At 48.9% G+C, this 22,479-nt stretch overlaps 2 protein-coding genes across 2 annotated transcripts in view; one reads left to right on the top strand and one right to left on the bottom strand.

The window, feature by feature from the left end:
* The window catches only part of CUNH6orf136 (chromosome unknown C6orf136 homolog), a 4,718-nt gene extending 2,532 nt beyond the window's left edge, over positions 1-2,186 (top strand). Inside the window, exons 4-7 of the mRNA XM_032270823.1 lie at positions 98-186; positions 373-573; positions 1,740-1,809; positions 1,889-2,186. Coding sequence (XP_032126714.1) covers positions 98-186; positions 373-573; positions 1,740-1,809; positions 1,889-2,002 — 474 coding nt within the window. The 3' untranslated portion in view covers positions 2,003-2,186. The remainder of the gene's footprint in view (positions 1-97; positions 187-372; positions 574-1,739; positions 1,810-1,888) is intronic.
* A 7-nt stretch (positions 2,187-2,193) lies between these two features.
* DHX16 (DEAH-box helicase 16) lies at positions 2,194-21,793 on the bottom strand. The gene is made up of 20 exons (XM_032270773.1): positions 21,343-21,793; positions 19,898-20,145; positions 19,651-19,813; positions 19,268-19,324; positions 13,723-13,977; positions 13,301-13,504; positions 13,031-13,222; positions 11,587-11,697; positions 11,320-11,435; positions 9,446-9,656; positions 9,149-9,247; positions 8,885-9,037; positions 6,053-6,193; positions 5,696-5,858; positions 5,488-5,606; positions 5,291-5,358; positions 4,464-4,626; positions 4,205-4,366; positions 3,754-3,927; positions 2,194-2,441 (listed from the first exon to the last, which is right to left on the bottom strand). The coding sequence occupies exons 1-20, from the start codon at positions 21,547-21,549 to the stop codon at positions 2,313-2,315; spliced, it is 3,135 nt and encodes a 1,044-aa protein (XP_032126664.1). The 5' UTR covers positions 21,550-21,793; the 3' UTR covers positions 2,194-2,312.
* Positions 21,794-22,479: the final 686 nt, after the last annotated feature.

Genomic DNA, 22,479 nt, shown 5'->3' with positions numbered 1-22,479 from the left:
CTCAAAAAAAAAAAAAAAAAAAAAAAAAAAATAGAAAACTGAAAAATAGGATTATGTTTTCTTTCCCACTGTGTTGATGCTGTCTTCTTGCACCTAGCTTCCCAATCTCTTCCTTCAATCCCATGACTACAGTCTGTATTCCTTGGATGTGGAATTCATCAGTGAGATCCTCAACATACGTACCAAGTAAGAATTGGGGCACAGGTAGGGCCTTGGGGAGGAAACGGACCTAAAGCTATACGCTTGACTCTTTTCACTTCCCAGAGAAGCTCCTAGACTGCTTCTCACAGCTGTTCCACCTCCTTGTACAGAAGCCAGTTTGGTTTTCTAATTCTGCCATCGTTAGATTTCTTTCCTATCCCTTCTTCACAGGGGCCGGACATTGTACATTCTTTCACTGACCCTCTGCCGTTTCCTGGCCTGGAATTATTTTGCACAGCTTCGTTTGGAGGTTCTGCAGCTGACCCGCCACCCTGAGAATTGGACCCTGCAAGCCCGGTGGCGGCTCGTAGGGCTGCCTGTCCACTTGCTCTTTCTGCGGTTCTACAAGCGTGACAAAGATGAGCTTTACCGGTAAGAGCTGAGAAAGGACCCAAACTATAATTAGTTCCCTTGGTTTTTTTGTAGCGGAGTCTTGCTCAGTCGCCCAGGCTGGAGTACAGTGGCACCATCTTGGCTCACTGCAGCCTCTGCCTCCCAGGTTCCAGCGATTCTCCTGCCTCAAGCTCCTGGGTAGCTGGGATTACAGGCACCCACCACCACACTCAGCTAATTTTTGTATATTTAGTAGAGACAGGGTTTCACCATGTTGGCCAGGCTGGTCTCAAACTCTGGACATCAGGTGATCCACCCACCTCAGCCTTCCAAAGTGCTGGGATTACAGATGATTTAGTCTCCCAAACAACCTTTAACCTATCTTGGCTTGACTGTTCAAGGACAGGGAACTTATTTAAGTTTACGTTAGTTTTAAAAAATAATAGAGACTGAGTATATTAGAAAAATCTCTGAGCTTCAGTTTCTTCCTATAAAGTACTTAGCACATGGTAGGTACTCAAATACTTACTAAACAGGCCAGGTGTGGTGGCTCACGCCTGTAATGCCAGCACTTTGGGAGGCCAAGGCGGGCAGATCACCTCAGGTAAGGAGTTCAAGACCTTCTGGCCAACATGGTGAAACCCTGTCTCTACCAAAAAATACAAAAATTAGCCAGGCATGGTGGTGTGCATCTGCACTTCCAGCTACTTGGGAGGCTGAGGTGGGAGAATCCCTTGAACCCAGGAAGTGGAAGTTGCAGTGAGCCACGATCACATTACTGCACTCCAGCCTGGATGACACAGTGAAACCCTGTCTTTAAAAAAAAAAAAAAAAAAATGTACTGAACAAATGAAAAGTGCTGTTTCATTTGTTGAGCCTTACAACAAATTACAGGTAAATTTCTGCCTAGGAGTAGAATCCCAAGAAATTGTTAGGCTCAGCCACAAACATTGGATATAAGTTTTTAAACCAGCAATTCCCAAACTGCTGCACAGTAGAAATACTCCAGGATTGTTAAAAAAATATTGACACCAAACACTCTGATTTAATTGGGACAGGGCACAACCTAAGCAGAGATGTTTGTTAAGAAGTCCCCCGAGTGATCTAATATGTAGCAGAATTTAGGAACTACTAAACAGATGCTTGGATTAAGCTTTGGGACCAGTCACCTTCTCCCTCAGTAAGCCTCTCTCTCTGTTCCCCAGGACCTATGATGCCTACTCCACTTTCTACCTGAATTCCAGTGGCCTCATTTGTCGCCATCGCCTAGATAAAGTGAGTTCTAGGTAGGGCTGGGTGAAGGGTAGAACATCTCTGTGCTTCCCCCAACTGCCATTAACCTTTCTCCCTGCAGCTGATGCCTTCACACTCACCTCCAACGCCAGTGAAGAAGCTGCTAGTGGGAGCCCTGGTGGCCCTGGGGCTGTCAGAGCCAGAACCTGACTTAAACCTGTGTTCTGACCCATGATCTTTGACCTTGGAGTGGGAGCAGCGCTGAAGACTGCTATGCCTAAGAGAAGGAGGTAGAGGAAGCCAAGAATCTCAGGAGCCAGCTTCTTCTCCTCTCTCTCCTTCCTTCCTTTCCATCTCATGCTATGTAAAGCTGCTGTGTAATTTAACTTGTAAATAATAAAGTTTAACTGACTATATGAGATAGAATTTCTCTGAATCCCAAATGTTCCCACAAGCTTTATTCCAAAAATAATTTTATTTAATAGATATTAAATAATATATAGTAGGAAAAGGAGCTGGTGTCAGGTTCTGTTCACGTCCTTCTCTCACCCTAGCTCTTCTCGTGTCTTGCCTATTTTTTTGGGCATTTTCTTAGCATGGGGATCTTCTAGCTCCTTGGCCTTATAATAATGGGGAGCCACCTCCAGAAGCCAACTGCTCTCAATCTCCAGTACCTAGAAGGAGACAGAAAAGAGCAATAGAGTTCTCTTCTTTCCAACCTAGATACTTTTTTATTGTTAATTTTTTTTTTTTTTCTGAATTGAAACAAGGTTGGCCAGGCGCATTGGCTCATGCCTATAATCCCAACACTTTAGGAGGCCGAGGCAGGCAGATCACAAGGTCAAGCGTTTGAGACCAGCCTGGCCAACATAGTGAAACCCTGTTTTTAAAAAAATACAAAAAATTAGCTGGGTGTGGTGGTGGGCACCTGTAATCCCAGCTACTCAGGGGGCTGAAGCAGGAGAATCACTTGGATCTGGGGGGTGGAGGCTGCAGTGAGCCTAGATCACATCATTGCACTCCAACCTGGGTGACAGTGTTGCTCTATTGCCCAGGCTGGACTGCAGTGGCTCACTGCAGCCTCGACCTCCCTGGCTCAAAGCAATCCTGCCTCAGCCTCTCAAGTAGCTGTGACTACAGGCCCGAATCACAGTGCCCCATTAATTTTTTGTAGAGATGGGGTCTCACTATGTTGCCTGGGCTGATCTTGGCCTCCCAAAGTGCTGGGATGGCTTACAAGAATGAGCCAGCATGCCCAGCCCCAGCCTAGATCCTTATGTGTGTGGTGGAAAGTTATCGTTCCCCTTTGACTACAGGGCTAGAGGTAAAGGTGCCTGGCTCTATTATTATATACCCAAAGGGCAGATACACCTCTATATGTTATTCAAGATACCAAATAAGCTATTCCTAAGAAAAGTATGGAACATAAAGACTGTAAGTACACTTGTGAAACCAGAGACTCTGCTTTGTTCATTATAGCCCAGCACCTATACAGTAGCCATTCAAATATTTACTGAATGAATGTATAATTCTCAGATCTTGGAAGACGCTGACACCTGTAAGGAAGGATGTCAGCCAGGCACCGTGGCTCATGCTTGTAATCCCAGCACTTTGGGAGGCCGAGGCGGGCATTTGAGAGCAGCCTAGCCAACATGGTGAAACCCCATGTCTACTAAAAATACAGAAAATTAGCTGGGCATGGTGGCTTGTGCCTGTAATCCCAGCTACTGGGAGGCTGAGGCACGAGAATCACTTGAACCCGGGAGGAAGAGGTTGCAGTGAGCCAAGATCACGCCACTGCACTCCAGCCTGGGCGACATAGTGAGACTCCGTCTCAAACAAAACAAAAAAAACAAAAGGATGTCTTTCATTTTACCCTACCTCCCTATTTTTGTACCAGGCCGAGCAACCTGAAACTGGGTTCTTAGCTTGCCAGGACGCTTCTCTACAGTCTCCACCTGCATGGGCACAGGATGTTCTCCTCACCTGTCTCATGAACTCTTTGGTGGTCAAGACAAGTTCATGGTAGAGCAGCCAGCGTGGCTGTTGCTCAAAGAGGGAGGAATTGGGATGAATGAAGACCGTCTGCTGCTGTTTCACTGTGCGGTACCCGCTCCGAGTCAACCGTGCTGTGTGGTAAAAGTAACCAGCAGTGATGGCCTAAGGGGAAGGCAGGAAAGAAAATCAATGGAAAAGGCAGATATCTGGGGACCCTAAGTGCTCACTACCTTTTTAGTTCAAGCTTTGGGAAAACTAGCGAGGTAGGGAAGGCATGAAGAATCCCCCAGGAATGAACCTTCAGTGGTCTGGGGAAGAAAGCCCTGGGAGGACACGTGGTACATAAGGGGAAGAGAGCACGTCCTCAGGCTGGAGGAGCTGCTGCATGCCCCCAGGAAGGTACTGCAGGTAGAAGGCGGTAGGCAAAAGAAATGCTGACCTTGCGTACACGGATATAGTCCCCCTGGCAGGAACTGAGACCAACTTCCACACGTTCCAAGAGCCCTTCCAGCTGTTCCCGCACATCTCGGGCTCGGCGCATTGATCTGAACTGTACAAAGTTCTCATAGCACCACTGGGAAGAGTAACCACTCTCAGCCCACTGGGAAGAGGGTTAAAAAGAAAGGAGAGGTAGTTAAGTATACAGCAGGACTAAAGTCCCCCCATGTCTCTTTCCCACTCACTCCAAGCCCAGTGACCTGTGTGTAAACGTTTAGCAGAACCAGGTGGTCACCACCAGGAAGGAAGAAGTTGACACGGGCATTGTCAGCATGGACAACCTTGTCCTTTGGCCGGTAGAAGATGGAGTTGTTGACAGACAGCATGGCAGCCACTGTCAGGATCTCCTCTGAACAGCTGTACCTGGGACAGGAAGGGGAAAGCACGAGTTCAAAGCAAGACACATAAGCACAGATATGGTGGAGGGGGAAGTGATCACTGTGTGATGGATGTTTCCTCATGTGGGGAAGGCTGGTTGGCATAATGGTTACAAAGCAGCCAGCAGATAGATAGATTCTGGCAGCAGCTTGGGGGTCAAGGAAATAGCATAGATGAAACATAGTCACAAGGGAGGGACATCCATGGAGGCAGGAGGAGAAAACACTGGGGATTTCTGAGGCTTCTGCAGAAAGTGTGCATTCAATATGTGCATTCAGAAAAGATCTCTGACAGCAGAGGAATGGCATTTAAAGGTGGTCCCTCCACAGCTACATCTAAATGTTCTAGTTTGAAACCTTGGGAATGAGTAAGTTCCAAAACCAGCCCTCATTCAATAACCCTCCCACATGGAAAATCTACTTTCATTCAAGACCCAGAATTTTCTGTCAGTCAGTCTTGCCCATTTAATATAATCAAGGACAGGATCAAGTGTCTTACCCTTGTGGGTCTCAAAAGGGGGCATTCAGAGTTATCTAATAATTTATTATTTATTAAATAGTAATATGAAGAGAAAAAGACAAAGAGACAAAGAAGACCCCAGAGACAGAGGCCTCGAGGCCTGCGGGCCTGGGTGGAGAGGAGGGCTTACTTCTCAGAGGCCAAGATCATTTTGGACAGCATGGGGTCCACCGGCAGCTCTGCCATCTTTCGACCAGACTAAGGAGAGGAGAGAGAGAGTTGAGCCCGGTCCTCCCTCAGGATTCCCTCCATTGCTATAGGGGTCCCTGGAGCCATCCTGACCCTTACAGGATGATAAGCCCCCACCCATGCTGCCCCCCAACTCACCGTGGTGAGCTCCCCAAGGTGGTTGAGGGCTCCCAGGGCGTACAGCTGCTCCAAAGCCAGCAGCAGGGTCTCATATGGTGGAGCGTCCAGGAAATCAAAGTGCATTAGGTCATGGATCCCTAGAGAGAGGTGGGAGGGATGGAACAGAGTCCCTTCAAAGGACCATGACTCTAGCCCACTTCCCCCTTCTCTCAGGTAGCCCAGTCACCTAAGCTCTTGAGTAGCAACACGACATTGCCCAAGCTGGTCCTCTGGATCTCAGGCACTGTGGTTTCCTCAAGCTCGTGCTGATAGGCCCAGGCAGTATACAGGCGGAAGCATTTTCCTGCAGCCACCCGACCTGCCCTGCCAGCTCGCTGATTAGCTGAGGCCTGGAAAGAAAGGAGAGCAGGCTAGCCGACAATTTGGTGGGGGAAAAGAAAAAGGGCAGTATTTATGCAAGAAATTTAGATGGATGTAAACTGCTCATCCCCGTTTGCTAAGAAGCCCCCACCCTGCTTCTGGAGTTGGACCTCCCCTGTGGACCAATTCTACCTCCCTGACTCCCATGCATCCCCAGGCTGACCTTGCTGCAGGGTGTGACAGTGAGCGATTCCATTCCTGTGCGGGGGTTGTAGCTCTTCTGCTTACAGAACCCTGGATCCAGCACATAAATGATGCCCTCAATGGTAAGTGATGTCTCAGCAATGTTTGTTGCCACAACCACCTGAGTGAGAGGATATGGGGTCACCCAGCGACCCTTCCCACCTCGTTACCCAGAAAAAGTCATCTTGGAAAGTTAGGAGTAGTGAAGCAGTTGCGGTAAGGGAAGCAGGAGCTGAGGGAATTAGTATCCAAGGTCAAGAACAAGGGACAAGGACAGAAGACAGGGGAGAGGGAAATGGGGGCTGGCAGTCAGCAGGGGCACAAGGAGGAAAGAAAATGGAGAAGAGGATTTAGGGTGTTAATCTTTTCAGAAGGGGAATGGGTGTGTTCAAGTTCCTGACCCATCTTCCCCACCACCGCTTCCATCTTCACACAACACTTCCTGTAAAAGCCTTCTAACACGTCTATCTGTTTCTACTCCCATCCTGTCAATGGCATCCAGGATGGTCCTTTTAATATATAAACATGTCACATCACTCCCCATCCTTCAGTGGTTTCCTATCCTACTCTAGAATTCAATCCAAGCCCCTTAAAAGCCTGGATCACCTACCCCGACTGCCTTTCTGACCTCATCTGCTAGCACTCCATCCCCTCCCTCACTCCTCCTGCACACTGCTTTGCTCTGCCCATGTACATGCACTCCTCACTGGATCATTTCATTTGCATCGGCTGTTCCCTCTGTCTGTGGCAGTTTTCTCCCCAAATATCAGCCTGGCTCCTGCCTCACCTGGTTTGGTCTCTATTCCACTTTCCCTTTACGGAAGGGCCTTCCCTACACCCCAAGGCAAATATCTTCATGCCAGTCCTCACCCCCACCTCTCAGAGTCAAGTTCCATCCTGCTATGCTGCCTTGTATCTCTTCACAGCACTGGCCACAAACTGACATTATGTATTTATGCATCCACCGTTTCCCCAATAGGCCGCAAGTACAAGTTTGTTAGGCTAGGGACTTTGTTTTGTGCATCACTGTATCAACTCCTGTGTATCTGACACCACACACAAAGAACTCAATTAAATATTTGTTGAATGAAAGTTATATCTCTGCTCAAAATCCTTTGATTGCTACTAAGCTATCTAAAGTCCAAACTTCTCTGGATATGGTGGCTCATGCCTGTAATCTCAGCACTTTGGGAGGCCAAGGCGGGCAGATGACTTGAGGCCAATAGTTCAAGACCAGGCTGGCCAACATGGCGAAACCCCATCTCTACTAAAAATTAGCTGGTTGTTGGCCGGGCATGGTGGCTCACACCTGTAATCCCAGCACTCTGGGAGGCCAAGGTGAGCGGATCACCTGAGGTCAGGTGTTTGAGACGAGCCAGGCCAACATGGCAAAACCCCATCTCTACTAAAAATACAAAAAATTAGCAGGGCATGGTGGTGCGCATCTGTAATCCCAGCTACTTGGGAGGCTGAGGCAGGAGAACTGCTTGAACCTGGGAGACAGAGGTTGTAGTGAGCTGAGGTCATGTCACTGCACTCCAGCCTGGGCGATAAAGCCAGACTCCATCTCAAAAAAAATAAAATAAAATAAAATTAGCTGGATGTAGTGGTACACCTGGTAATCCCAGCTACTTGCGAGGCTGAGGCACAAGAATCACTTGAGCCTGGGAGGCAGAGGCTGCAGTGAGCCAAGATTTTGCCACTGCACTCCAGCCTGGGTGACAGAGCACGACTCTGTCTCAAAACAATAAATAAATAAGTCCAAGCTCTCCTGTCATCAAAGGCCCTCCCTAATCTTAGCCCCAAATTGTTTTTGTTTTTGTTTTTTTTGAGACAGAGTTTCGCTCTTGTTACCCAGGCTGGAGTGCAATGGTGCGATCTCGGCGGCTCATCGCAATCTCTGCCTCCTGGGTTCAGGCAATTCTCCTGCCTCAGCCTCCTGAGTAGCTGGGATTACAGGCACACGCCACCACGCCCAGCTAATCTTCTGTATTTTTAGTAGAGACGGGGTTTCACCATGTTGACCAGGATGGTCTCGATCTCTTGACCTCGTGATCCACCCGCCTCGGCCTCCCAAAGTGCTGGGATTACAGGCATGAGCCACCGCGCCCGGCAGCCCCAAATTGTTTTTAGTCTCGTCTCCTACTCCTGTACTGCATGAACCTCCCACTAAGCCTACTAGCTCACATTCTGACCTCAAACGCACCTTGGGCCTTCCACTGATAACTTCTCAGCCATTTTTCATTTTTGAGACAGAGTCTCACTGTTGCCCAGGCTGGAATGCAGAGGTACAATCTCGGCTCACTGCAACCTCCGCCCCCCAGGCTCAAGCGATTCTCCTGCCTCAGCCTCCCAAGTAGCTGGGATTACAGGCACCCTCTACCACGCCTGGCTAATTTTTGTATTTTTAGTTGAGATAGGGTTTCACCATGTTGGCCAGGCTGGTTTAGAACTACTGACCTCAAGTGATCCACCCGCCTTGGCCTCCCAAAGTGCTGGGATTACAGACGTGAGTTACTGCACCCAACCTCAGCCATTTCTCTTAAAGGTCCGTATCAAATCCCACCTCCTGGCCCATCAAGGACTTCCCATCTCCACTGAATCTGCTGTGCTTACTTTCCAGATCACATATTTGGCTCTCTCTTGGTTCATACGGTATGTCCTCTCTCTTCAGCCCCAGGGGTGAGAGACTGGTTCCTCAGCTGTGTCTGTAGCAGTGCCCAGGACTCCCCTTGCATGGGGCAGGCACACACCTTTTTCACTACTGTTGTGTGAAGCACAGGTGTGAAGAGTGTGGGTTTGTCCAACTGACCTTTCGTGCCCCAGGTGGTGTGGGCTGGAAGATACGGGCCTGCATGTCAGAGGGCAGGTTGGCATAAATGGGCAGCACCAGGAGCTCCCGGATTTTGGAGCCCAGGCGGCGGCAGCGATCCTGGAGCATCTCACAGGCAGCCTCAATCTCTTCCTGGATAGAGAGTGGGGAGAGCAGCAAGGGTCCCAGGGTCACAGAAGACCAACACGCCAGCCCTGTCCTCCCCTGGGATACATCACCCCCTCTCCCAACCATGTCAGGCACCTGTCCTGTCAGGAACACCAGGATATCCCCAGGGGGCTGGGTCACATGGATCTGCAACACAGATACGACACAAGCTTCCAAGTAGTCAGCCTCTGGAGCCTGGAGAGCAGAAAGAGATGGGGTCACAGGAGGGCCACCTGCTTAGGCAAATCGTTCCTCTCCTCCCAAATCAACATATGCTTCATCCTAGTTCCCTTTTGGACTTTCCGTTCCATCTTTCCCTCCTTGGGATAATCTCCTCCGAAGGCCCCAGCTTTTCTGCCACAGACTTAAGCCCATCCTCCCCTGAGGGGGCACCTTGGTATAGAAGATGTCCACAGGAAACCTGCGTCCAGGGATTCGAAACACAGGGGCGTCATCAAAGAAGGTAGAGAAACGGGCAGTGTCCAATGTGGCTGAAGCCACCAGGACCTTGAGCTCAGGTCGGAAGCGAGCAACATCCTTGATCAATCCAAAGAGAATGTCTGTGTGTAGGGTCCGTTCGTGTGCCTCATCCACCATCACCACGCTGAAGAGGAAATAGGGGAGCAATGAGGGAGGAGCGCTGGGCTATCAGACACCAGGGTTCCCTGGATGAGAGGGGAGTAATGGACACAGAGCTCAAGAATGACTGTTGAGGGAGGGGGCTCTAAGGAGAAGCCGGCCATCCCAGCTACGTAAGACCAACAGAAAGTCAGAGAAGGCACAGCCCCATGATCTACAATCTATCCCAGCCTCAGCAGACAATAGGAGCCAAGATGTAGAGGCTGCACACTGACCCAGGACAAGTCAGACATGCCCTCTAGTTCAGTCAAGAGTCTGCTTTGACTCAGCAGCTGCTCTTACTAGAAAAAGTGGAAGGATATGTTTTAAAGGAAAAAAAAAAGTTGGAGGGCAGGGTCCCTTTCAATAAGAGTGGGCCACCAAGGCTGGCTGTGAATAATAGATCACAGCTGCTGCGATTCAAACAGCCCAGAAGCTCCGGGTGTCCTGTGGAACAACTGCCTCTGGCATCCTTCCTTGCTCTGTTTCTTCTTTTGGAAAGAGGAGCAAGTTAAGCCTTTCAACCCCAACTCTCAGAGGACTCTGCATTCCTTGGTTTCCCCTAACTCAGTTAAGTACATGACACCTTCTTTCTCTTTCCTTTATTCTTTGGCTTTTCTGGGTGGCAGCGAAATCCCAGGAACTCATTCCCATCTTCCCCTACCCACCTCCCCAACCTTAACATAGTGCCTAACCCTAACTATGATGGTGAAGTCTCCAGCCATTCCACAAAGCAGACTGGCTCGATGGGCAAAAACATCTGCATCAGACACTCTTGCACTGGCTGGCTCTCCATGGGTTATCAGAGATTTTTTGCAAGGGATATGAAGTATCAAGTTCTATCTGTCCAATTACTCCACTGTGATCTTCCAGGGCCAGAAATTCACAGCCTCTGACGAGTTGAAAAGGCACATACTGTTCAGCTGGCCTGACCCCACCCCCATCTCATTCATGAATCCCTTTTCCCCCTCAGCACATGCTAAACCAATCCCTGGTTGGCCATTTCCAGCATTAAGAGCTCATTATTCACAGACCAAGCTACCCAAGACTTGTGTGGAGGTCCAAGCCCCAGGGTCCAATCACTCTGACAAACCCTGCAATCTCTGAGGGTTACTCAGCCATTTTGGTATTGAACTGAAATCTGTCTCCCTGTAACCTCCCTATGGTTCCTAGGTGTGTCCTGTAGGGTCACATAAAACAAGTCTGATCCTTCCTTCCATGTAACAGCTTTCACATAATTAGAGGGAACCAGGATGCTTCCCCTGTTTCTCCCTCTGAGTTGAGCATCCCAAGTGTTTTCAAACGTTCTTCGCACAGCATTTTAAGTCTCTGCAGCAATGCTCTTCTATTCTGATTGTTTTCTAAACCCTGGAGATGAGTAGGGAAGGAAAAAGAGGTTTCTCTACAATCTCTTCTATCCTACAGCCCCATCTCCGTGGTACCTGGAGGTCAGTTCAAGGACCATATGAACCATAAAGGTTCAAGAACTGGTGGATTAATCAGAAGACAATGGCTGAATTCGCTAGGTGGGAAAAAAGGAGAGAAAGGCCAGAGATTAGAGATCCAGGAAAGCACTGGGTGGGAGAGAGGCGGCAGAACGTGAGGAAGAGAGTGTGGGCTCTCACGGGAGATGAGGGCCCTGTACATACCTGTAACTTGCAAGGTCAGGCTCAGAGAGGAACTCCCGGAGAAGCATCCCATCTGTCATGTAGCGGAGGACAGTTCGCTCTGATGTGCAGTCCTCAAAGCGGATGCTGTAGCCAACCTGGTCAAGGGAATCATTAGCAACCAAGTATGAGCTGGTGCACCCTGAAAGGAACTTGGGGAAAGGTAAAGTGGGGCAGCACCAAGACTTCTGTGGGGACCTGAGGGCAGTGTAGACTGAGTCACAGATCCCAGTTCCCTAGAAATCTCACCTCATTCCCCAGCTTCACACCCATCTCCCGGGCCACTCGGGCGGCCACACTCATGGCAGCCACTCTCCGGGGCTGGGTGCAGGCAATCTTCATACCCTTCTCTGTATAACCCTGAATGACAAGGAAGAAAGAAGAGGTTTGTCCTTTGCTAAATATGCCCCTGGGACCACGTACAATGCAGAGAAAGTTGTAAAAAGCCAGGCAGGAGAAAAGGAGAAAAAGACAGATGCTGAAAACCAGAAAAGAAGGGCAAATAGATAGGATGACAGAACTAGGGCCTTCAGAGAGGGTCTTCACTCAGCTCTGGGTAATTAAGCTCATGGCTCTGCTGGACTTGAGCAGGAAAAGAACTGATTAGCTGAGGCAGACCCAGCTAATGTAAAATAACAGGAAGGTGGCTGGGCGTGGTGGCTCATGCCTGTGATCCCAGCACTTTGGGAGGCCAAGGAGGGGGGATCAAAAGGTCAGGAGTTCAAGATCAGCCTGGCCAAAATGGTGAAACCCTGTCTCTACTAAAATACAAAAAATTAGCTGGGCATGGTGGTGCTGGTGGTAATTCCAGTTACTTGGGAGGCTGAGGCAGAAGAATCGCTTGAACCCAGGAGGCAGAGGTTGCAGTGAGCCAAGATCATGACAACGCACTCTAGTCTGGGCAACAGAGCAAGACTCTGTCTCAAAAAAAATTTTTTTTAATATAGGCATGGTGGTATGCACTTCCCAGATACTGAGGAGGCTGAGGTGGGAGGATCTCTGGAGCCCAGCAGTTCCAGGCTGCAGTGAGCCATGATGGTGTCACGTCACTCCAGCTTGGCCATGAGAGCAAGAGCTTATCTCCAAAATAAGGCAGGGGGCGGGCACGGTGGCTCACGCCTGTAATCCCAGCACTTTGTGAGGCCGAGGTGGCCAGGTCACTTGAGGTCAAGTTTGAGACCAGCCTGGCCAACATGGCAAAACCCTGTCTCTACTAAAAATTAGCCAGGTGTGGTGGTGCAAGCCTATAATCCCAGCTACTCAGAAGGCTGAGGCAGAATGGCTCGAATCTAGGAGTCAGAGGTTGCAGTAAGCTGAGATTGCGCCACTGCACTCCAGCTTGGGTGACAGAGCAAGAGTCCGTCTCCAAAAAAACCAAACAAACAAAAATGCAAGAAAATAGTCCGTTAAATCCTTGTCTTTTGGCCAGGCTGGAGTACAGGGAGGTCAACATTTACACACACATCCCAGTCCACTAATCCACCTACTTATCCGTCCAACATGAATGAATTGTATGCAGGAAGCAAGAACAGAAATGTGAAAAAGGTATAGCCTTTATTCTCAAGAATTTCACAATTTAGTGGAAAAGATGGGTTAAATGTCTACTAGAAATATAATCTAAAAGGAGCTCTGACGAGGAATGAGAACATCAATGCCTGGTGCCCTGGCAAGCTGAAGGGTGAGATGACGATACCTCCTCAAAGAGATACTGTGGGATCTGGGTGGTCTTCCCTGAGCCTGTCTCGCCTTCAATGATGAGGACTTGGTGATTAGCAATAGCAGCCAGGAGCTCCTCTCGAAAGGGGAACACCGGGAGGCTGCGGCGGACAGCCTGGATGGACTCTTTCTGCTGGGCCTGAGTTGAAGCAGGTGGAGGTGATGGATCCTAAGGAAAGAGAAGGAGGCATGAGCTAAATAGCTCGCTTCAGATCCTCCTCAGAATGTCTCCCAACTCCCCTCTTACCTCATCACCCTGGAGCTGAGTGGCCCGCACAAACTCAATGGTCTCCTCCTCCTCCAGCACTAGTTGATACTTGGGCTCCTGAGAGGCAGCATCTCGGGCCCCAAACTTCAGGGACGCTGCCCCAAGCCGAGCCTCCTCCCAGCGCCGCTGCTCCTCCCCAGGGGCTCCTGATTCCTCCTCCACTAGATCCACAGCTCGAGCTGGCTATGGAGAGAGGGGATATGTGAAGCCTCAAAAACAGGCTGTCCTCTTTGCCCAGCCCCCTCCTCCCATTACTACCACCGCCCACTGCCCACTTGCTTTGCCTTGCCCACTGGGAAAGGGAAGGCAAGAGGCTGGCCCAGATGTTGCCCAATGCCCTAAAGCCTTCCCCACAATTTGTCTTGGGAATGAAGGCTGAAGCAGATGCCGCTTTGCCTTACCTGTCCTCGGGTTTCCTTGGGCATGTGGTAGCGGTTGGTGGCCTCCAGCTTCTCCTGCTCCCCAGCTGCCCGGTACTCCCGGGCAAGATCCCGGACTCGCCGCTTATATTTGAGCTCCCGCCGCTCATGCCGGCTTAGCTCTACATCCCCAAAAAGGAACTCCTCATCAGCCAGCTCCGCCTCTAGGTCCTCAAGCTTCTCCCGTTCCCGCTTAGCCAGGTACTCTCGGCGAGATTTCTTCCGCAGCTCAGGGACCTGAGTTGGGAAAGGACAGTCAAATCCCTAACAGGGAAAAATTCCCTGACAGGCAGGCACGACAACCTAAGCATGCACCTTCCACCTTGCCTCTGCCATGTACCACCAGAACAGTGACAGGCCTAAATCTGGGCCTCTCTGGATGCTACATGCTGACCCCACACCCTACCTTCCTGCAATGGAACACAGCTGGAAAGTCCTCTTGGGCAGCATTACCATCTTTGTCATTATAGAAATATTAGGGCAGTCTGTATATCTTACATTTCATTCTTACCAGTTTATTCAAATTAGTGGAAAGTGGGAAAATAAAAGGCTAATCCAGTATTTAGAAGCACAGGACTCAAACCGAAACAATTTAAACAAAGATGGAAACCAGTGGGGGTGCCAACAGGAGGCAATCTTCAGCCCCAGTTCGATGTTCCTTGGTTTTAAACTGAATGACTGTAGTTTGGGGAAGGGAGAAAAACTGATTATAAAAAGTTAGGACTACAGCATCAGTGCTTCTGTAAGGCAAATGTAATCAGGGATGTTTGGCTCTCTGCTACTCTCCCTGCCATGCTATATGTCACTTAGCTTCTACACATTTACCTTTAATACAGACTTTTCAGGACACATCATAGATGACAGCAAAAAACTGGCAATATCTGTACGGCCCTTTCCTGCTCTAATCAGGAGTCCTACCATGATAACATCATCTTCCCTGTGATCACAACTTCCTCTATTGTAGGGTCAAAGCCCCTCTGGTGGCCAGGCATGGTGGCACACGCTTGTAATTCCAGAACTTTGAGAGGCCCAGGTGGGTGGATCACCTGAGGTCAGGAGTTCAAGACGAGCCTGGCCAACATGGTGAACCTGTCTCTACTAAAAATACAAAAATTAGCCGGCATGGCAGTGGGCACCTGTAATCCCAGCTACTCGGGAGGCTGAGGCAGGAGAATCTGTTGAACCCGGGAGGTAGAGGTTGCAGTAAGCTTAGATCACACCATTGCGCTCCAGCCTGGGCGACAAGAACAAAACTCTGTCTTAAAAAATAAGTCCTTCAGGCCAGGTGTGGTGGCGCACTCCTGTAATCCCAGCCCTTTGGGAGGCCAAAGTGGTTGAATCACGAGGTCAGGAGTTCAAGATCAGCCTGGCCAAGATGGTGAAACCCCATTTCTACCAAAAATACAAAAAATTAGCCAGGCATGGTGGCACATGCCTGTAATCCCAGCAACTCAAGAGGCTGAGGCAGAAAACTGCTTAAACCCCGGAGGTGAAGGTTGCAGTGAGCTGAGATCATACCAGGCTGCACTCCAGCCTGGGTGACAGAGCCAGATTCCATCTCTAAATAAATAAATAAATAAAAATAAGACCGTCTGCTGCACTACCATTAAGGGGCCTTGTTCTATTTAGTTGCTTGGCTTTTCTTGTTCTGTAAAGACTTAAAAGCAGTTGATGATCATGACCTAATAATCTAAGTACTACAATCAAATATTCCTTCAATGGAAGAGGCAGTTTTTTTTAATATGGGCAAAAAATCAGAGCAATTTAAGCCTCAAAAAGAATAATGATGTGAGATTATAAAATACTGAAAAATAAAAATTCATGAGTCCAATGTGACACACACAAACAAAAAACAAGGGGAAAAAAAAATCTGTCACTAGTGAAATGACTGACACCAAACTCTACTCTAAAAATTGGTATTTAAAAGAAAACAGGGCCGGGCGCGGTGGCTCAAGCCTGTAATCCCAGCACTTTGGGAGGCCGAGGCGGGTGGATCACGAGGTCAAGAAATCGAGACCATCCTGGTCAACATGGTGAAACCTCGTCTCTACTAAAAATACAAAAAATTAGCTGGGCATGGTGGCAAGTGCCTGTAATCCCAGCGACTCAGGAGGCTGGGGCAGGAGAATTGCCTGAACCCGGGAGGCGGAGGGTGCGGTGAGCCGAGATCGCGCCAGTGCACTCCAGCCTGGGTAACAAGAAACAACGTCCGTCTCAAAAAAAAAAAAAAAAAACATTTATTTATTTATTTTTTTTTTTGAGACAGTCTTGTTCTGTCGCAGTGGCGCAATCTCAGCTCACTGCAGCCTCCACCTCCCAGGTTGAAGTGATTCTCCTGCCTCAGCCTCCTGAGTAGCTGGGACTACAGGAGTGTGCCACCATACCGGTTAATTTATGTGTTTTTAGTAGAGATGGGGTTTCACCATGTTGGCCAGGATGGTCTCGATCTCTTGACCTTGTGATCTGCCTACCTCACCTCCCAAAGTGCTGGGATTACAGGCGTGATCCATCACGCCTGGCCTACCCTGCTTTTTAAGAAGGAATTGTAGGCCAGGTGCGGTGGCTCACAACTATAATCCAAGCAGTTTGGGAGGCTAAGGCAGGTGACCTTCACAAGGTCAGAAGTTTGAGAACAGCCTGGCCAATATGGTGAACTCTGTCTCTACTAAAAATATAAAAATTGTCTGGGCGTAGTAGCGCACGCTTGTAGTCCCAGCTACTTGGGAGGCTGAGGCAGAAGAATCACTTGAATCCAGGAGGTGGAGGTTGCAGTGAGCCAAGATCGCACCACTGAACTGCTGGGCAAGACTCCGTCTCAAAAAAAAAAAACAAACAGGAGGAATTGTAGCTTGTTCCTAGTTGTTGAGGAAAAGCTCTTCTTTATATACAAATTCTAGCCAATACATATAGCAGGAACGACAGAATTCAAAAACCCCTAACAAAATGACATGTTCACGAAAGGACTGGCAGTGGCTGGTAAAACCATTAGATGAAAGGCGGCTGGTAGAAAGGATATCAATACTAACGGATACACAGCTGGACAGTATGTCCCCGTGATACGACATAATATAAAGTGCACGTCACCGTCCAATTAGTATTCCTGCCACAACTGTTTAATCTGAGTGTACACAAGCTTTAGATCCAATTCCTGCTTTAAAGAAAGCACAAGGCAGAGAAGTACTTAATACCACAAGATAAGGATCAGAGAAATCCAAAATTCAGGACACTGCAAGGTGAGACAGAAAGAAACAAACTTAAAATCTAATAACCAAATGCAATGTTTGAACCTTGACTCTATTCTTATTAGGAAAAATCAGTTATTAAAGTTATTTTGAGAGTAATGAGGGAATCTTCTATTGTAGAGAGATCTTAATAGACACATACGAATTGCTGTTCAACTTCCTGGCTGTGACAAGAGCATTCTGGTTCTAGAGCACATTGTCTTTATCCTTAGGAGGTACACACTGATGTACTTAAGAGATAAAATGCCATAAGGTCTAAGATCCTTTTAAATGGTCTGAAAAGAAAAAACATACCACATTTACAAAGACAATGCAAACACTACACACAGTACTAGTCACTTTTCTATCTGAATAGTGTGTATCGGTATTCTTCATTCTATTCTTTTTTTTTTTTTGAGACGGAGTCTCACTCTGTAGCCAGGCTGGAGTGCCATGGCGCGATATTGGCTCACTGCAACCTCTGCATTCTGGGTTCAAGTGATTCTCCTGCTTCAGTCTCCCGAGTGGCCAGGACTACAGGCACATGCTACCATGCCCAGCTAATTTTTGTACTTTTTAGTAGACATGGGGTTTCACATGTTGGCCAGAATGGTCTGGATCTCTTAACCTCGTGATCCGCCTGCCTCAGCCTCCCAAAAGTGCTGGGATTACAGGCATGTGCCACCACGCCCAGCCTGTTCTACTCTTTCAACTTTCCTATGTGCTTAAAAATTTTTGTAATTGAAAAAAAAAAAATTAAGGCTGGGCGCAGTGGCTCACACCTATAATCCCACCACGTTGGGAGGCTGAGGCAGGTGGATCACCTGAGGTCAGGAGTTTGAGATCAGCCTGGCCAACATGGTGAAATCCTGTCTCTACTAAAAATACAAAATTAGCCAGGCGAGGTGGCTCATGCCTGTAATCCCAACTACTCGGGAGGCAGAGGCAGGAGAATCACTTGAACACGGGAGGCGGAGGTTCAGTGAGCTGAGAGTACAGCACTGCACTCCAGCCTGGGCAATAAGAGTGAAACTCCATCTCAAATAAATAAATAAATAAATAATTTTTTTCTTTTTCTCTTTTTTTTTTTTGAGATGGAGTTTCACTCTTGTTACCCAGGCTGGAGTGCAATGGCGCGATCTCGGCTCACCACAACCTCCACCTCCTGGGTTCAGGCAATTCTCCTGCCTCAACTTCCTGAGTAGCTGGGATTACAGGCATGCGCCACCATGCCCAGCTAATATTTTGTATTTTTAGTAGAGACGGAGTTTCACCATGTTGACCAGGATGGTCTTGATCTCTTGACCTCGTGATCCACCCGCCTCGGCCTCCCAAAGTGTTGGGATTACAGGCTTGAGCCACCGCGCCCGGCAATAAATTTTAAAAAATAAAAAGAAAAGGGCTGGGAGCAGCGGCTCTCCCCTGTAATCCCAGCACTTTGGGAGGCCAAGGCAGGCGATCACAAGGTCAAGAGATCAAGCCATCCTGGCCAACATGGTGAAACCCCATCTCTACTAAAAATACAAAAATTAGCTGGGCATGGTGGCATGCACCTGTAATCCCAGCTACTCAGGAGGCTGAGGCAGGAGAATCACTTGAACCTGGGAGGCGGAGATGGCAGTGAACCGAGATCGCATCGCTGCATTCCAGCCTGGGGACAGAGCAAGAATCCATCTCAAAATAAAATAAAATAAAGAACTCCAAGAGTCTCAAAATTCTACTAGGGAATCTAAGTATGACTTTACTTGACAAGACCAGGCCTTTGGAAAACAGCCTACCCTACCTAGGCTCACACCATAAAAAGTCCAGTTCATGAATTACAAGGGCTCTGTCCTTGTCCAGTGAGAAGACAAATCCACATAAGGGGTGCAGAAATTAGGTGGTGGGAAGGTATTTGAAGATGGTGTGCCTAAGCTGAATGGTCAGCACATCCCCGTACAGTGGGACTGCTGCCTCACCCTCCAGCAACCTTCTCAACATTCCAGCTGCCTCACATCTCGTTAGGACTCAGGAATAGGGAAAGTTCACAATTTCATCCACTAATACACAGTATATTTCATCCTAAAGAGTCAAGGAGGACTTATAGTAGCCTCCTTTCCCCTACAACTTAAGAGAGTTCCTTCCCTCAACAACCTGTCTGTCCTCAGCTGGTTCCTGTCAGCCAAGCCCCTCCTCTAGAGACCCGATCACCCCATCAGCCTCTACCCTGTGCTTGCTCGGTATTCTCTCTCCTTATACCTGACCACTCTATCAGAAAGTCTTTCCTTTCATCTTCTGATCTTGGCTCCCCAGGCCCTGGGACTCACCATGGCCTTCCGGTCTTCCTCGGCCATCTTGAGGCGCTTCTGAGCCTCTTCATAAGCCTAGTAGAAGAAACCAAGAATGGAGGGATGTGAGGCCAAAGAGCCCCCCACACTGACAGCCACTCCCCTCTAGAATCACAAGGATCATTCAGAAGTACCCTAACACAAAAAAAGTCACCTCTCAGTGAGGAATCTCTATGATTGCAGGTAGAGCAGAGAGTTGCCTCAGGAAGCCACAGGATGCACAGGGCTTTTCTCACCAGACTGAACATCTTTCTAGAGATAGCCCCTTGTCTTCCGAGAGATCACTATCTCTGCAACCACAACCAGCCTCAGATTTCACCCACAGATCCTGGGGATTGACAGAATGTGCTGTTCCTATTTACCTTCTTGTCTGACCGCTCCAGGACATTTCGAGTCCGATCCTTGTCCCGCTGTCGAACCCGCTCAGCAAAGGCATCACGCTCCTCCAAGTCCTGAAGGCGCTCCCGCTCTGTCCGTTCCCACTCATCCTCCGACTCTGGCTTCTCTGTCTGCTGTTTACTCCCCCTGCAGCCCAGCCCAGGGGATTCAATAAGGGCATGGAGAACACTTCCACCCGCCCCATCCTCTCTCGACCTGCTTCTGACTTACCCTGTTTTCTTATTCCCCTTCTCAGAAGCCTCCTCCTCCTCTTCTTCCTCCTCTTCCTCACGCTTCTTCCTGAGATGTTTTCTCTTTTTACGCTTCTTCTGGAGGCTGCTCCCAGCCCTACTCACAGTCTCCTCACTGCTCTCTTCACTGTCTTCCAGCAACCTATAAGATCGGTTCTTCTCCAGCAGGGCTCGCGCCTCCCGCTCTGCTGCCCTAGCTGGCTTTTCTACCACTGCCTTTCGTGGTACCTATCAGTAGAGGGGAAAATAAGGAGGTCTGAGCAACTCCTGATCTCTGCCCTCCCACTTAGCTCTGTTCCTAATTTAAGAAATTACTTAGTCTTAAACCAGCTAACCAGTCTTCATTCTCTTTCTTCCTCATGGCTTCACCCCATGTTCATCAACCTGAATGGGGCCCACAGCTTTTTTTTTTCTGAGACAGGGTTTCACTCTGCTCCTCTTGGGCTCATGCGATCCTCCCACCTCAGCCTCCGAAGTAGCTGGAAACACAGGTGCACACTACTATGCCCAGCTAATTTTTAAATTTTTAGTAGGAACAAGGTTTCACCATGTTGCCCAGGCTGGTCTCCAACTCCTGGACTCAAGAGATCCTCCTGCTTCAGTCTTCCGGAGTGCTGGGATTACAGGTGTGAGCCACTGCACCTGGCCCCCTCTGTTAATTGACTGAAAGGAAGTTCAGAAGTTGGGGGGGTCAAGCATGGTGGTGCACGCACGCCTGTAATCCCAGCACTTTGGGGGGCTGAGGAGACAGGATTGCTTGAGCTGAGGAGTTAGAGACTAGCCTCTGCAACAAAGCAAGACCTCGTCTCTTTAAAAAAATAAAAATGAAAGATATTAGCCGGGGGGGGGTGGCTCGCGCCCAGAGTCCCAGCTACTGGGGAGGATGAGGTGGGAGGGTCACTTCAGCCAGGGACGTAGACGCTGTAGTGAGCCGTGATGGTACGACTGCACTCCAGCCTGGTCGACGGAGCGAGCGAGGCCTTGTCTTTAAAAAAAAAAAGAAAAAGAAAGAAAAAAGAAAAAATGGAAAGGAAGAGAAAAGAAAGAAGAAAAAGAAAGAAAGAAAGACAGACATTAAGATCCCTACTGAATCACAATCTGCGTTTTAACAAGGGCCCTAGATGCATGTTAGAATTCAAGAAACACCTTTCTATTGCGCTTAACCCGACACACCTCTTTCAATCTTCTCCACTAAGCTGGGCGTCCAGCAGCTCAACGGAAGGGAATAAATGCTTGTGAACTCAGCTTACTTAACCTCTCAGAAAAGGAATACATGCTTGTGAACTGAGCTTACTTAACTTCTCAGAAAAGGAATAAATGCTTGTGAACTGAGCTTACTTAACTTCTCGATGGACCGTTAGGCCATCCTCACCAGAACAAATCACAGGGCCCCTCCCCTGCTCCACTCCCCACCCATGACGGCACCTTGTTCCAGAGTCTCAGGGCGAAGTCCCGGGCCGGACCACTGAGGTCCAAGGTATCAGTGTCTCGCAGGCGCTGCAGGAACTCCTCAGCCGAGGTGCAGCGCTGCGCGGTACCGATCAGGAACTGGGCGACGTGCCGCTCACTCAGCCCCAGCACCGAGTGCAGCTCGTCCTGAACCCAACGCTCCAGCCCCGCCGGCGTCGCCATGGTGACCCACGCTCCCTGCTCTCGGCCCTGAAGCCTCCGGCAGGCTCGCTGACGGCTAGGCCGGTCGGAGATCTGGGGCCCTCGACTGGAGCCTCAGCTTCGCAAGGCAGCTAACGTCGGACGCCGAGGACCAGTTTCCGACATCCCAAACCCATCTTCCCTTACAGCGGAGACCGGAAGGGGCTGCACTTTTTCGGCGTCTAAGCACTACGGTGGCCGAGCGAGTTCAAACCTCGCGGAACCGTACCTAAGGTTGCGGGGTAATTCTTTTTTCTTCATTTCCGCTTCTATTCGGTTTCTCTGACGCCCCCTGATGGTCAGTCCGTGAGTGCGCCGCTCAGGCATTCCTTCAAGAAGTGAAATTAATTTAATGGGCTGCTAATGTGTGCTCATTGGTTTTCCGTCGCTGGGGATACAACAAAGAACAAACCAAAAATTCCATACCGAATTTACATTTTGCAGTGGGGGAGAGACAGGATATATAATAAATAAATAAAGTATGGAAGTTTTATAGAGCCAAAAACTATTCAAAGTAAGGGGGGGAACCGAGATTCTAATTCAAATTTTTAGATCGGGTCCATGTTCATAAAATATATTAGCAGTGTTGGCCGGGCGCCGTGGCTCACGCTCAAAGTTCTGTAATCCCAGAACTTTGGGAGGCCGAGGCGAGAGGATCACCTGAAGTGAGGAATTCAAGGCCAGCCTGGCCAAGATGACAAAACCCTGTCCCTACTGAAAATACAAAAATTACCTGGCTGAGCAAGGTGTAATCTCTAACTCATGTCTGTAATCTCAGCACTTTGGGAGTCCGAGGCGAGAGGATCACCTGAGGTCAGGAGTTCAAGACCAGCCTGATCCAACATGATGAAACTCCGTCTCTACTAAAAATACTAAAAATTAGCCGGGTGTGGTGGTGGGCGCCTGTAATCC

This window comes from Sapajus apella, unplaced genomic scaffold (assembly GCF_009761245.1).
Source record: "Sapajus apella isolate SASKATOON/1434 unplaced genomic scaffold, GSC_monkey_1.0 scaffold216, whole genome shotgun sequence".
Lineage (NCBI taxonomy): Eukaryota > Metazoa > Chordata > Mammalia > Primates > Cebidae > Sapajus > Sapajus apella.
The sequence above is the reverse complement of the archived record's forward strand: the minus strand, read 5'-3'. Positions and strand labels throughout refer to the sequence as shown.

Coding starts and splice junctions, on each gene's coding strand:
- DHX16 (XM_032270773.1), bottom strand. CDS start 21,549: ATGGCGACGCCGGCGGGGCTGGAGCGTTGGGTTCAGGACGAGCTGCAC. Junction 6,194..8,884: donor CACCACCTGGGGCACGAAAG/GTCAGTTGGACA, acceptor CCTCTCACTCAG/GTGGTTGTGGCAACAAACAT. Junction 4,367..4,463: donor TGCTAAACGTTTACACACAG/GTCACTGGGCTT, acceptor CCCTCTTCCCAG/TGGGCTGAGAGTGGTTACTC.